At 40.6% G+C, this 15258-nt stretch overlaps 1 protein-coding gene and 1 long non-coding RNA gene across 6 annotated transcripts in view; one reads left to right on the top strand and one right to left on the bottom strand.

Moving 5' to 3' along the window:
* The window catches only part of cltcl1 (clathrin, heavy chain-like 1), a 30652-nt gene that overhangs the window by 2816 nt on the left and 12578 nt on the right, over positions 1-15258 (top strand). For 3 of the 5 annotated variants that reach the window (XR_004106032.2, XM_031305696.2, XM_031305698.2), the window contains exons 2-17: positions 5343-5550; positions 6041-6043; positions 8074-8342; positions 9280-9441; positions 9679-9792; positions 9885-10058; positions 10231-10428; positions 10682-10882; positions 10998-11150; positions 11710-11832; positions 12330-12467; positions 12573-12737; positions 12925-13105; positions 13250-13413; positions 13528-13653; positions 13757-13899. Coding sequence is in view for 4 of the 5 variants with exons in the window: in XM_031305696.2 (XP_031161556.1) it covers positions 5343-5550; positions 6041-6043; positions 8074-8342; positions 9280-9441; positions 9679-9792; positions 9885-10058; positions 10231-10428; positions 10682-10882; positions 10998-11150; positions 11710-11832; positions 12330-12467; positions 12573-12737; positions 12925-13105; positions 13250-13413; positions 13528-13653; positions 13757-13899 (2522 nt within the window). In the remaining variant the exon portion in view is untranslated. The remainder of the gene's footprint in view (positions 1-5342; positions 5551-6040; positions 6044-8073; positions 8343-9279; positions 9442-9678; positions 9793-9884; positions 10059-10230; positions 10429-10681; positions 10883-10997; positions 11151-11709; positions 11833-12329; positions 12468-12572; positions 12738-12924; positions 13106-13249; positions 13414-13527; positions 13654-13756; positions 13900-15258) is intronic. The other 2 variants (XM_031305699.2, XM_031305697.2) reach the window with 1 other exon arrangement.
* Positions 986-12813, bottom strand: LOC116054294. The gene is made up of 3 exons (XR_004106036.2): positions 12802-12813; positions 4130-4139; positions 986-1136 (listed from the first exon to the last, which is right to left on the bottom strand). It is a non-coding gene; the product is annotated as an uncharacterized LOC116054294 (long non-coding RNA).

Raw genomic sequence — 15258 nt, 5'->3', positions numbered from 1 at the left:
GGTAAGCAGGCCCTATTTCAGTCTGGCAAATCACACAAGGATAGGAAGCAGAACGACAGAACAGTCTAACAGAACACATCTGTGACCGCAGCAGTGGCTGGTAGGGATGAGGATAAGCCTCTGTGTTCAGTCACCAAAACTAAATCATGAATGCATTGAAAGAGAAGTCATTCACACATACAATATGCACATTGTGTCTTTCTGTAATGTTAAATGAGTCAGATACTGTTAAACCTGCAATAACTGGACTGTAACTAATGGTTAGTTTTATCGATGATTAGTTTGCAGATTCCTATCTAGATAATCCAATGAATTGTTTTGTCTATAGATTGTCAGAAAATACTGAAAAATGTCCACTATAATTTCAAGGGGTGTAAGAAAATATCGATACACTTGAGTATTGCGATATTATGTTTTGTTATACTGTATCAATTCTCAAAAAGACTGTATTGCTTTTTAATTAACCCTATTGGTATCATATGAAATTAGATAACCTAAGACATTTATTGGTACATGTCAGCTTGTCGGGAAGGGGGCTAAATAAGGCTCCAAAGTTGGGCCATTTTCAAAGAGGTCCCTTGACCTCTCACCTCAAGATATCTGAATGGAAATGGATTCAATGGGTACCCACAAGTCTCCCCTTTACAGGCACGTCCACTTTATGCTAATCCAAAGCAGTTTTGGGCAAAAAAACATGCAGTATAAATGTGTTATTTTCCTATCCAAAATATTTATATATTTTTGCATATTGGGGTTCCTAAATAGTTCAGACCAAAGATTCACGACGAGACGAAACCGTTTTAGAACGTCGCAGGGAAAAGTTGCAGCGGTCTGAACCAGCCCGTCTCAGCTGGACTCAAGCTGATGGTTTCGCTGCGACTCAGCCTGTCGAGTAAGATGATGATATGATAAGTGTATATATATATATATATATAGGATATGAAAAATGATATATCCAGCTACAAAAGCCTAAAAGTTGGAAGTTAGAACAGAAGAATAACGAGGCGTTGTCATAGAGATGATACACCGTATCGCCTCGTCTTATTGGTGTGAACTGGCAGGTTTTAGAACGCTGCAGACCGACTCGTTGCAAGAAGTTTTCAACTCGTCTCGTCGCGAATCTTTGATCTGAACTGCTTCAGACTCTTGTGGATTCAATGAGCCCAATTGTATTCATGTTTGATGATGTTAGTCCCCATAGTAGCCATTTCATTGTAGTGAGACAATAAAAAAAAAAACTTGAACTCAGTGTATACTATGACAGTTTTCTTAAAATTGCAATATAACGCCTTGCTTACAGTATCGCAATATATTGCATTATATTAAGTCGTAACCCCTGTATAAATATATAAGTATTGCCAGATTCTTGCCAATACACAGCTCTAATACTTTTCTAATTATAAGGTGAAATCCGACCAACAGTCCAAAATCCAAAGATGTTCAGTTTACTGATTTTTTGGCCACTTGAGGGCAGCGGAATTAAGCTGTAAAAACAACACTGACATATTATCACCTTTAAAATTAATATGGAAAACATGTTTGTCAACAGTTGTTAATTTACTCATCCATTGTTTACAGAGCAACACTAGCATTCAATTGGAGTCGGATATCTGTCCGCTGATGAATTAGTTAGTCCAATATTCACTTTACTTTTAACTCTGTTTTGGTCTCCACCAACTCCTGAGGGAAATATTTGGCTTTTTAGCAGCTAAATGCTCCTCTACGTTTACCAGCTAGTTACTAGCTTTGTCTATCTGGTGTTTATTCTGGTGGGCTATAACTTTTTTAGGGAGCTGATGAGAGCGGTGAGAGTGAACCAAAACAATAAAGTTGCATGCCAGAAAACCAAACAATGAGCTGAAAGACGCCATAAAACTCTGTAGAGATGAGGGGAACTAGAGAGTTGTGTGGTAATTTCCTGTGGGTTTATCATGACGAGCAACCCCTTTTACATACACATATTAATTTGAACCAGTGTTAGCAGAGAATATTGTAAGCAGAGAATATTGATTGGATCAGCTTTAAGGTTTTCATTATACATGTACCTATCGCTTGTGTAAGAAAGTGTGAAGTGGCAACACTTCCACGTCTTTTTGCTGCATGCGTCAGTTTTTAATGAATGAAAAAAGTGCTTGTATAATCTTCTCATGAACCCAAAAACCTCAGCTGCTTATGCGATGTGTCAGTGCCTCAGCAATGTGTCCACCCAGTGACTCACCAAATACCGTCAATCTGTATCATCAGTGAAGTTCTGCTGCCATTTTTGTGATTGTTAATCTCAGCTGTTGAAGAAAGAAGACACATAGGAGTCTGTGTGTGAACATGTATTACTCGAGGTAGTTTATAGGTCACTAGAGACAGTAGGTTGCAGTTAAGGTGTGATTTCAGTCCGGAATGTTCTACTCAGGAGTTGGGGGGGCGGGGTTCTTCCGGTGAGTCAGTTGCCCCACCCTGAGCCGAAAATCCTGTTACTGGAACTGCATTGGACAGACATAGTTCTCATCCCTCCTTCTTCTTATCTCATAAAAGGTACATGTATCACTCTGGCTTCTCTCCTAACACCCACCCTCCCTTCGCTTTTAGCATAATGCTGGACTATGTCTTGAGTTCCTCTTTTCACTCCCATTCTTATCTTCTCCCCCACTATCTTTATTGTGGTTTCCTTTCCCTCCCCTCTCCTTCCAGAGATAGTTTTGGCAGTCTTGAGGAGATGAAGCATATGGCTCCAATCCTCCCTCAGGTCTTCTCTGTGGCCTTTTCAAGAAGCCTTTATCTTGTACGTCCCTATAACTCCACAGAAACCAACTAAACATTAAGTTGCAGCTTAGTGGTTGAACTCATCATTATTCATATGTATCTCAATATGGCTTATGTATGCAAAATTATATATAAAACAACCAAAATGCTGCAGGGCTGCGAGGGTACTATTAGTCTCATTATTGATTATTCTGCCATTTATTTATATAAAAAGTCGGAAAGAAGTGAAACACGGCTATCACAGTTTCCCAGAGCACAAAGCGAAGTCTTCAAATTGTTTATTTTGTGAGTCCAATAGTCCAAAACCCAAAGATAGAAGCTGAAAGCAGAGTGTTTGGTGTTTTTGTTTTCTTTAGTTTTCGTCAATTGATTTATCGTTTCAGCTGTAAACTGATCTTCAAAGAAATTAATTGTGTTCCACTGTTATGCAGTGCATGAGATGTGTTATTTTTTTTATTTTCAGCTTGCTATTAATGCTGTTAAGTTGGACAGTAGAAGCTTATAGGACAATAAAATGATAAGATCATTTTCTGTTAAAAGTTTGCATTAATTGCTGCTGAACATATGGTTTATGAGAGCAGAGTTTGTAGGTCATAAAACCAAAACAATGAGCTAAAAGCGGTTACAAAGCTGAGTCGGGTGAGAATTCTCTGTGGGTTTGTCACTGAAAACTCCTTTCACATAACAAATAGTGATTTGATAATGTGATATAAACGCATTTGATTCGTGCAGCTTTAGAATATCTACTTAGTGTAATTGGAAATCTGAAAATGCCATTTCTTGGATATAAATAATGAAAAAGCTTTTCCTGCTAGAAAACAGCTTCTTTCATTGTGACCCCTCTGTCCACCCCCGACTGATGATGATGTTACATCCTTCCTGTTATGTAGAGGTGAAATGGCTCAGCAGTCATGATTTGTTGTCCTGCTCCACCAGCCAACTGTGAGATAGTGCAGTCCTTGTGATGAGCATAAGGATTCCTTTCCGCTTGCCTCAGACGGCATAATGCAGTCAGTTCAGTCATCAGAGGGAGAGAGCATGTTTTGGTCTGTCCTCTCAGTTCACAGTTAGTTTGACAATGTACACAATAATTCCTCTGTTCAGCAGCTGTTAACCGAAGTGGAGTGTTTCATGTTTTTAAGTTCTGCTAAGATTTGGCACAGCAGAAACTGACATCAGCTCGGCCTTGTGCGTGTTGCGTCTCGGGACTTCTTCTCATTAGAAAAGTAAATGTGCTGAATAATAAATTGGATTTGCTAATGATGCTTTATTAAAACATTCAAATGTATTCTTGGTTTTAGTGGATCTCTATTCGGGAGTTTCAGACTTGTTTTGGCTGAATAATTAGGTTGGTTTATGTTGGTAATTAAACGTCCTTACTGCTTGCTGTCTATGTGCAGCTGTCAACAGGCCATGCTGAAAAAAACTGTACTTTTTCAGTATAATTAAGATGTGATGATGGTTTCAATAATGGCTGTGCATGTTAAAAAATGGCAACCGTCATCAAACCTAGTTCTTAAAATACTTCAGTAAATTCAGGAGATTATTAGCAGCTATAATAAGAGTGTAAAATAAAGCTCTGTTGAGTTAACATCCTGTCGTCCGCTGTGTCCACCAGACCTCCTGTCTGGAAAACAACCTTTAAGAATATCCCTGGAAAATTGAAACAGACCTTCTGCTATTTTAATTGAAACACTGTTTTGGTCTGCTTCATGCTGCTTTTTCCCCCACCAAGGCAAATGTCAGCTACTGTCATATATGTTTTCCCAATCATTTTTGTTGTTATTGTTGTGATGGAGGCGGGACTCCTTCAGAGTCCTGTAACTCTGTTAAGTTGGAATATTCCACTTCCGGCTGAGTTTTACTTTTAGTCCAAATATAGGCACCATAGAAATATGGTTGGCACACTAAAATGGAGAAGTCTTCTATGTTTTTATTCATTTAACATGTTTTGTTTCCACCACCATTAAAACTATGAATCTAACAACTCATCCTTTCCAATGATTATTAGGTGACACTTAGTCTCGCATTGCCAGACCTTCCTCCACATCGCTGCGGAGGAGGGTCTGGCTAGTCCACACAGCACTCTGGGATGGGAGAGGAACGTGCTCTGGTTTAATGGTATAGCTTTAAACCAATGAAAATCATCATGGGTGGCGGCCGCACAGATCCCCGGTGCCGCTGCAAAATAGCCTCGGGGAGAAACTTGTCTTGGTGGAACATGTGTACGTTCAAAAGTTGTTTTAGTCGTGCAACAGAAAACTCAGATTGGACAGATAGTCTAGCTAGCTGTCTGGATTTACCCTGCAGAGATCTGAGGAGCAGTTAACCATAGTCTCATAAATCGACCAGAGTTACAGTGGATATAGACTAGGTAACACTGTTCCCATTTAGAATTGAAGGTATAATGTATTTGTAAGCGGATATATGAATATTTTTTGTTTATAAATGTATTTGTCAGTTATTAAGGTATAATTGTCCACAAGAACGTGAATAAATAAAAAATGTAAATGCTAAAAAGTATAGTAGTTAAGTTACTCAAATAGGGTAAACGTTCTCATTGTTACTGTTTTGAATATTTCCAGTTGCAGAACATGGGCGTGAACCCAGCCAACATTGGGTTCAGCTATCTGACCCTGGAGTCGGACAAGTTCATCTGCATCAGAGAGAAGGTGGGCGATCAGAACCAGGTGGTGATCGTGGATATGTCCGACCCCACTAACCCAATCAGGAGACCAATCTCTGCCGACAGTGCCATCATGAATCCCGCCAGCAAGGTCATTGCCCTGAAAGGTACAGTAAGAGTATGTATGGTGAGACGATTATTAGTCGCTTTATACCAAGTGTCAAGGTTATTATTGTTGTTTAAATTCCCAGAATGAAGTCTGCATGGCATTTGCACTGTTTATTTGTCTCCAGTTCTAACAGATTTAGCCATCTACTTGTATTGCAGTGGGAATGCCACAGTCATGCAATGACTAATGCTCTGTCAAGGCTGTTAATATGTAGAGTGCACTCAGTTCTATTGCCTGAATGTACTAAATCGGTTGTGCAAATTGATTTTCTGCCACTGAATCTAGCCCTTGAAGCACAAACACAAGCACTGATCAGGATGATTTGCCTATAATGCTTCTCTCTCTCTCTCTCTCTCTCTCTCTCTCCTCCCCTCCCTCTGAGGATTATATGCCCCCATTTGCCCTTTCCCTCTGGTCTATCTTTTTCTTCTCATTCTTACCTGATTGAAACTTTTGCTTTTTCTCCCTTGCTTTCTGTTCTTTCTCAGACGGTGAGTTGCTTTCTGTCTGTCTATCCATCTGGCACTCTGTTGTGATGACACCTTAGCCATGTCTCTCTCATAAAAGCTTCACATGTACCCCATATACCACATATACCCCTCTCAAGTACAAAGAGCTATTTTGACCACAAATCAATCAAAATACATACAACTGTTTAGAAATGACTTTCCGGAGGGTTGCTGGTTCAAGTCCCCATACGGACCAAAGTATAGTGGTGGACTGGTAGCTGGAGAGGTGCCAGTTCACCTCCTGGGCACTGCCAAGGTGCTCTTGGGCAAGGCACCGAACCCCCAACTGCTCGGGCCTGCAGCTGTCCATTGACAGCTGCAGGCCCCTCACTCAGCATGTGTGTGTATTTCAGGCCTGTGTGTATTGTGTATTCTAACAACAGAGTGAACATATTGTAATTTCCCTTGCAGGATTAATAAAGTATAAATTATTATTATTATTATTATTATTATTATTATTATTATTATTATTATATGTGGTATGCATATCAGATACTACTGACTGAAAAGTGTTGGGGCACCATGTGTGTCTTTGCACGCCTGTGTGAGCGTGTGCCAGCAGCCATATCAGATCTTTCCTTGCTGCATATAAGGGATGCCATTCATGGATCATCATAGCTGTGTGTGCTGATGGCAGTTTATACATCAGCTCCAGTATTCACCTGACTCATGCATTACCTCACACTGTAAATGTATTGGTAAATGGAGGTTGTTACCGGTCATATGAAGGGCTTGCAACAATATTCACAGATACACAGAAACATTATTATGGCTCTGCCAAACTCTAAGTTTAGTCAGTTAGTCATTATGACCTTCGTAAAGCTGCCGTCTGCTGAGGTCAGTTGCACCCAGGAAGTGTCAGCCAGGGTACTGTGCTGCTTCCTTAGGCTATAAAACACACTTAACCATAAAGGCAAATAACAGACTTTCTCTGTCCTCTAGTGGTATCTAGCAATGCAGAGTATTTGCTCACGTTTCGACATATCTGTGTATGAGATTCCCCCATTACAGTGGAGGTAAAGGCCTTTTTGTAGTGCTCACAACATTGAACAGTTGTTACATTAAAATAAAAAATCAAGCTGTCACTTCTTCGCAGAAACTGTCTCTGTCACTTTAAATAATCCACAGAATATGCTTCTCCGAATAAATAGTCCCAATAAAAATTACTATTCAGTTTCAGTGTTCCAAAGTATTTACATTCAAACTTGTTCATATGGAGGTCTGTGTATTATTCAGAGTAGCAGCTACATTGTTTCTTTAATTGTTTTAATGACCTTTTTCAATGATGTAAGCGCCACAAAGAAAATTATTTTAACTGTATTATATTGCCCCTCATGTATATATATTGAGGTGGTGACAGAAATTTTAGAGACGGATATATTGAAACCTGCTCAAATAAAACTAAACCTCTGTGTGGTTAGATACCACAAGATATAGGAGAATAAATGATTTTTATGATAAGGGGGTGAACTAAATGGGCTGGCTTTATCAGTGATAATTCCAAGATACCAGACAACATTTCAGAAAATCAGCAAAAGACAAAGTTTTGCTCCACTCTTTATGTTTGGCTAAATATTTATTCTCTTCAAAATATTTCAAATTAAAATGTATGGGTGGCCAGTGGGAGTGTAGTTTGGGATAGGGGGCATCCACTAGGATGATATATATGTAACGATCTTGAAAACAACAAGACAAGACAAAACAAAACAAAACAAAACAGCCTCATATCTCAAACATCCACAAATTTGTGTATGTTGATTAAAAAAGTTGTATTATTTATGCCCAAATTGTTTTTAATACTTGAAGAAAAAATAGGTTAAATGTGGTTTTCCTTTGTTAGGAAAAATAGCCCTATATAAATAGTTAATGAAATACAAAAAAATGTATTTCAGCAGGAAATGTGATACATACTCATCGTCATTGTTTGTTATAGAATGCCATGCAGGTAGTACGTACAGTGGTATTGTCCTGTTTGTCTCACTGCTTCCCTCCATTTCTTTACCTCCCCTCAGCTGCCAAGACGCTGCAGATCTTCAACATTGAGATGAAGAGTAAGGTGAAGGCTCACACTATGACAGAGGAGGTCATGTTCTGGAAGTGGATATCGGTAAACACTGTTGCCTTGGTGACGGATACGGCTGTCTTTCACTGGAGCATGGAGGGGGATTCCCAACCCAACAAAGTGTTTGATCGGCACGCTAGTCTGGCGGGATGTCAGATCATCAACTACAGAACTGACGAACAACAGAAGTGGCTACTGCTGATAGGGATTTCTGCACAGGTATGAAAACACACATGAACATGTTTACTCCTGTCTTACGCAGTAGAAGTGCACATGACAGAAAAATATCTTTTTAAAGAACTAGCATGATTAATCACTCTTTCTCTGATCCCTTATCTATAGCTCATAGGACAAAAAGTTTAGCACGAAGCCTGCATTAAAAAAACAGAGCTGGATAATGAGCGTTCTATGAATTCTGGATGACTGCTAACCGGCGGTGCTTTAGCACTGATGTATCTCCATCTCGCATATGTGCAGGTTGAGTAGTTAGGCCAAAAAGTCACCCATGACCATGCGATGACGTAGGGTGCATGCTTTAGGATAAAACCCTAACATCATCACACAATCTGTTCCTACAGAGTCTTCTCACCCAGATTCTGAGTGACAGATAACTCTGGTGATCATCCAGAATTCATAGAACCGTAGCTACATTAGTAACTCTCATTCTATTTCAATCAAACTCCCAGACGGCAGTGCTTTAGGGAGCATGACTGATACCAGCAAGGTCATGAGAAATGCTTACCATACTAAGGGATGGAAGCCGTTGACAGGATGGCTGTTGTCACAGCGTGGGGAGCCGCCACATTGACACGGTAATGGCAAGTGAAGGTACATGAAGACCCCCAGGTCGCAGCAGCACAGATGTCTTGCAAAGATACCCCTTTCTAGGCTGCCCAGGACGTAGACACCCCTTGAACTTAACACTGTGGGGATCACAACAAAAGTGCAAAAGTGACAAGTTTACGTGCTGGACTATTTTTTCTCGCCACTGTGAGTTTGCCAGCAACCAGCAGAGACTTCAGGGTAGAATATTGATCTTCTTGTCTAACTCACGAAAGTGAATACTAATTTCTCAAAATAGAGAACTATTCCTTTAAGTGTTAATGAATTAAATGCATCAATAATGTTGCCTTTGTTTCGTCTCTCTGTCCTGCAGCAAAACCGTGTGGTTGGGGCGATGCAGCTGTATTCTGTTGACAGGAAAGTGTCCCAGCCCATTGAGGGCCACGCCGCTGCCTTCGGGGAGTTCAAAGTGGAGGGAAATGCCAAACCCTCCACCCTTTTCTGCTTTGCTGTGCGCTCACAGGCTGGGGGAAAGGTGAGGGCCCCTAGACTGTACACAATGATTTCACTCATGATGCTGTCACAGTGGATTTAGTCTTAGAACAAAGAGCTCTGATTTGCAAAAAAGGTAGAGTTTTAGTTAAGATCATGGGAGAAACAATCTTTATGCTTCATGCTTCTTGGTCAACAGCTCCTTTGTGTAGATATTATTGCTTTACTGTGGTTGTCTGCCTACTGTGGTTGTTTCTTTATGTGCACTTTCTTCCTCCAGTTGCACATTATTGAAGTTGGTCAGCCAGCTGCAGGAAACCAGCCATTTGCTAAGAAAGCAGTGGATGTGTTCTTCCCTCCAGAGGCTCAGACAGACTTTCCTGTAGCTATGCAGGTAAGGAAAGACCCCTGCTGCTTATTAGTTTGGGGTAAACTAAGGGTGGCTGTTAAACGCTTCAAATCTCTGTCTCTGATCGTTTTCCTCAGATTGGTAATAAGCACGGTGTAATATATTTGATCACAAAGTACGGGTACATTCACCTGTATGACCTGGAGTCTGGAGTGTGCATCTACATGAACCGAATCAGTGCAGAGACCATCTTTGTAACCGCCCCTCATGAAGCCACCTCTGGAATTATTGGGGTCAACAAGAAGGGACAGGTGAGAAACTAACAGTAAACAGGCAATAAGTCATTATTTTATTTACAACATAAGTAATAGGTCTGTTAAAGAGAAACGTTTCAATGTTATTCAAGACCCACAGAACAAACATTTTATGAAAACTGATCTACTGAGCAGTATTTATTTGTTTAATCTTTTTTTTTTTTTAAAGGTGTTGTCAGTGTGTGTTGAGGAGGAAAACATTGTCAACTATGCCACCAACGTCCTGCAGAACCCTGATCTAGCCTTGAGGATGGCTGTGAGGTCCAACCTTGCTGGGGCTGAGGAGATTTTTGCCAGGAAGTTCAACACTCTGTTTGCCCAGGGAAGTTATTCAGAATCTGCAAAGATTGCTGCATCAGCACCCAAGGTACGCCTGTGTTTACTGCTACATTGTAGTGTTTACACATCCTAATACGTGCCAGATGCATTGGCAAAAAGTCAGAAAGAATTGTAGGAAAAGGTGCTTGCACACATTTTTACATTTGCACTTAATGTAGATCAATTTGAGTATTGCTCTGGTGATTATGTAAACTGAACCAATTACACCCACTGTAAAAAATAAAGCACAAAAAAGCCCAAAAGATGTAGTAAATATTCTTTGCCATCCTTCCTCTGCTCAGGGTATCCTACGGACGGCAGAAACCATCCGTAAGTTTCAGAGTGTCCCGGCCCAGCCAGGTCAGGCCTCGCCACTGTTGCAGTACTTTGGTATTCTGCTGGACCAGGGCCAGCTTAACAAGTTTGAGTCTCTGGAGCTGTGCAGGCCAGTCCTGCAGCAGGGCCGCAAGCAACTACTGGAGAAATGGCTGAAGGAGGACAAGGTAGGACTGGATGATTAGAACAACATAACCATTAAATGCTGCTTGCTTACCATGCAGTATCATCTACACAATGATCACTAACTATTGGTAACTTTGATTGTATGATGTGTTGTAGCTGGAGTGCTCAGAGGAGCTGGGAGACCTGGTGAAGGCCTCTGACCCCACCCTCGCTCTTAGTGTGTACCTCAGAGCTAACGTGCCCAACAAGGTCATCCAGTGCTTCGCTGAGACGGGCCAGTTCCAAAAGATAGTGCTGTATGCTAAAAAGGTAATCAAGGAGCTCGAATGACTCCACTTTTCCATTTCCTTATTTAAAAGGGGCTGTACTCCATATTCAGAAAAAAAGTGGTTGGGGATTGCCTCCACATGGCTCAAAGTATGTTCCCCAACTCGTCCAATACCGATGCTTTGCTTGGCCCTCGCCATCAGATACCAAAGGCACTCACATGCACTAACATGCACGCGTGGCAGGACCGGCTACCAAAACAAAGAACAGAGAATCTCGGATTACAACACACACAGAGGAAGTGCCGTTACTCTACTATATCTTTACATAGAAAATAGTTGTTTTCTGCTATATTAATGTTCTGAATATCGAGTGCAGCCCCTTAAATCTAAACATTTATTTATTGCGTGTATAACTTAGTGTGTGAAAACACCACACAATACTATTTGGTGGAAACATATTGTGTTGGAATGTTTATTGTAAATTTGAGAGACTTTGTATATTGAGTACAGCATATAATACTAGGTGTCTTTTTTATGAATTCATTGTCACTTAATTGAGAAATGCATCTTTATCTGGTTGATCAACTGTACTTTCATAGGTTGGCTACACCCCAGACTGGGTGTTTTTGCTGAGAAATGTAATGCGTGTCAGTCCAGACCAGGGACTGCAGTTTGCCCAGATGCTGGTCCAGGATGAAGAGCCGCTGGCCAACATCAACCAGGTAACGGACACACCAACATGACCGCCTCACTCACTCAAGACATACAATGTTGCTCCCTCTTTTTAATATACATCTGCACCTTTACCCTCACACATGCACGCAAACACACAAAGTGCCCAATGTGGGAGCCTCCGTCTGTGTTATTCCAGATGTGCCAGCAATGCAAGGAATTCCCTGAGTCAGTGACCCCCTCCTCTTTTTCAAAGCCACATCATTGCTCTGCTCAAATCTCGACCAGAGAACTCGATGACCTGATGCTTCCCTAAGTTAACACGCACAGCCATTTTCAGTTGTTGCTTCTACAGATGTTGTTAAATAAGAAAAGCTGAAACATCTGGCTACCGGGCCTGTGGTTCTTAATAGTGTGTGACTATAATCTTACCATGCATGCTAACTCAAATCATGGTTCACAGATGGTAGGAATTCAAAAATCTAACATTTCTCCTTAATTTGTTCTTTCTTTTTATTTCTCTTTCTTTCCCCTTGGTCTTTGGTAGATTGTAGATGTATTCATGGAGGGCAACCTGATCCAGCAGTGCACCTCCTTCCTGTTGGATGCTCTAAAGAACAACCGCCCAGCCGAAGGACACTTACATACACGTCTGCTTGAGATGAACCTCATACATGCCCCCCAGGTGAACACTCAGATTTGTCTTACTCTCCTGATTTACAAAAAGCAACTCCACCTTTGGTAATATTAAACACTGTTTGTGTGTTCATGTCTGTATGAATTGTTTTAGGTAGCAGATGCAATCCTGGGGAACCAGATGTTTACGCACTATGACCGTGCCCACGTTGCTCAGCTGTGTGAGAAGGCAGGTCTGCTGCAGAGGGCTCTTGAACACTACACCGACCTGTATGATATCAAACGAGCCGTGGTGCACACACATCTGCTCAACCCTGAGGTATGCCTGTGGATGTTTGGTCGCGCCTGTGAATATCGTTCTCTTGGGAGAAGCCACTTTTTACTGTTTTTTTTAGATGATGTGTGAAAATGCCTTTTGAACCCCTCCTCTCCTCCTCTTCCGTTCTTACCCCGCTGTCTCACTTTCTCTCTATCTTCCTTTTCCCTTATTCTGATTTTCCTTTTAGTGGCTGGTGAACTTCTTCGGCTCTTTATCAGTAGAAGACTCGTTGGAGTGTTTAAGGGCCATGTTGTCGGCTAACATCAGGCAGAACCTGCAGCTGTGTGTCCAGATAGCATCTAAGTATCATGAGCAGCTGGGGACTGAGGCATTAGTGGAGCTCTTTGAATCCTTCAAGAGTTATGAGGGTAGGTGTCACACATGGGTGGGGGTTAGGTTGCAGTTCTGGGTCATGTTGAATTAAAGCAAGAGAATGTGTTAAATTTAGGTTTTAAGTTATCATAGATTGAGCTGACTTTTGTGCTGTTTCTCCCCTGCCATCTCTATTCAAGGTTTGTTTTACTTCCTTGGGTCGATTGTGAATTTCAGCCAGGAGCCTGACGTTCACTTTAAGTACATCCAGGCTGCCTGCAAAACAGGCCAGATCAAAGAAGTGGAGAGAATCTGTAGAGAGAGCAACTGCTACGACCCAGAGAGGGTTAAAAACTTCCTCAAGGTAAAAAAGATCCCTCATGTCAGAGTGTTCTTGATTTATTTTATAATTCAGCAGCAAATTTGTGATAAATTACCCATTTGATACAGTTTAATCTCATGTTTCTTCTCTTCGTAGGAGGCCAAGCTGACAGACCAGCTTCCTCTCATCATTGTGTGTGATCGCTTTGACTTTGTCCACGACCTGGTGCTCTACCTCTACCGCAACAGTCTACAGAAATACATTGAAATCTACGTACAGAAAGTAAGATCAAGTCTTTATACATCGCTGGTTACCACTTAATCCAAGCCTCATTTGTGCTGAATGTTGACATCATTATTTAGAATTTGTTGCAATTTATTTTCAGGTGAACCCCAGTCGTTTACCGGTGGTGATAGGCGGTCTGTTGGATGTCGACTGTGCTGAGGATGTCATTAAAAACCTGATCATGGTGGTCAGAGGGCAGTTTTCTACTGATGAGCTGGTGGAGGAGGTAGAGAAGAGGAACAGGTAAGACTAAATGATAAATGGTAAAAATGGTAAATGTTTTGCATAGTTACTTCTAGGGCTGGGCGATTTGGAGAAAATCAAATATCACGATATTTTTGACCAAGTACCTCGATGTCGATACCACAACGATATTGTAGTGTTGACTATTGGCGCTTTCACTAAATATTTACACAATGAGATTTTTCATAAATAATCATCAGTAATGTGGATATAATGACTAAGTGAGTAAAGGCAAATAATAGAACAGTTACAACAGTCTGGTAAGTTCAGAAAATGACATCACTTTGCTGTAATGCAACCTTTAAAACCAGGAAAAGACAACACTTATGCCATATTACGATATCCAAAATCTAAGACGATATCTAGTCTCATATCACGATATCGATATAATATTGATATATTGCCCAGCCCTAGTTACTTCTGTATGTCTCATTAGATTCAACATCTGATTAATACTTGTCCATCAAAGTAACTTGGTACCTATGGCAAAAGCATAATTTGCGTCTCTGTAGGTACCTAATAGGTTAAAAATGTAGATGTAGTGGTTTGTTGGCAAGACATGTTTGTGGTCTGTTTGAACCGCTTTATTTTTTTTTTTACGTTTTTCCAGAATGCACCACCTAAAAGAAAAAACAGTGATCTTTAAGTTTTCACATTTTCAAAATAAATAAAAACTGACTTAAAAAATAATCATCTCTTTCTCAATAATGCTTGAGATGATCAACAACAAAACAGTCAGAAGCACCTTGCCTGCAGAAATTGAAATATTTATTATAGTGTCTGATGTCCTTAAATCACCAAACGCACTCACACACAGAGCAAAAGACAAACAGAGGTGACTGAAACATGCAGAAAAGTAAATATGAAGAAATATGAAGGCTCTTGTGTTTGTCTTTTGTACGTTCTGTGTACGCTCAGCAGTTTCTGCTCTACAGAAGCTGGAATAAATATTTAAATTTTAGCACACAAGGTGCCTCCAATGCTGATTCTCCCTGGGCTTTTGGAGGCCCATGTTTTACACAGCTAGCTCAATAACGCTCAACAAATGAGCTTTTCCTTATCCAGTGAAGCTAGTTTTACTGCAAACCCATTGTTACAACTCTGTATTAGAAAGTAATTGTGAGAGAATGTTAACATAAATACTTCCAGTATAGCATGACAGTGTTGAATGCACAACACTGCCATCTAGTTTTGTGTCAGTGCATTACACTACCGTAACAGTAACAGTGAGACATCAACCCAGAGATATAATTTACGCTTCATACCACCAGTATCAAGGGTTAGAGAGCATTCTTCATCAGATGCATGTTAGTTTAAAGCTTCTTCTAAATGCTGCATATTATGTGCTTTAGTGAAGAT

The sequence above is a fragment of the Sander lucioperca genome, chromosome 2 (genome assembly GCF_008315115.2).
Source record: "Sander lucioperca isolate FBNREF2018 chromosome 2, SLUC_FBN_1.2, whole genome shotgun sequence".
In the NCBI taxonomy this organism is placed as follows: domain Eukaryota; kingdom Metazoa; phylum Chordata; class Actinopteri; order Perciformes; family Percidae; genus Sander; species Sander lucioperca.
The sequence above is the reverse complement of the archived record's forward strand: the minus strand, read 5'-3'. Positions and strand labels throughout refer to the sequence as shown.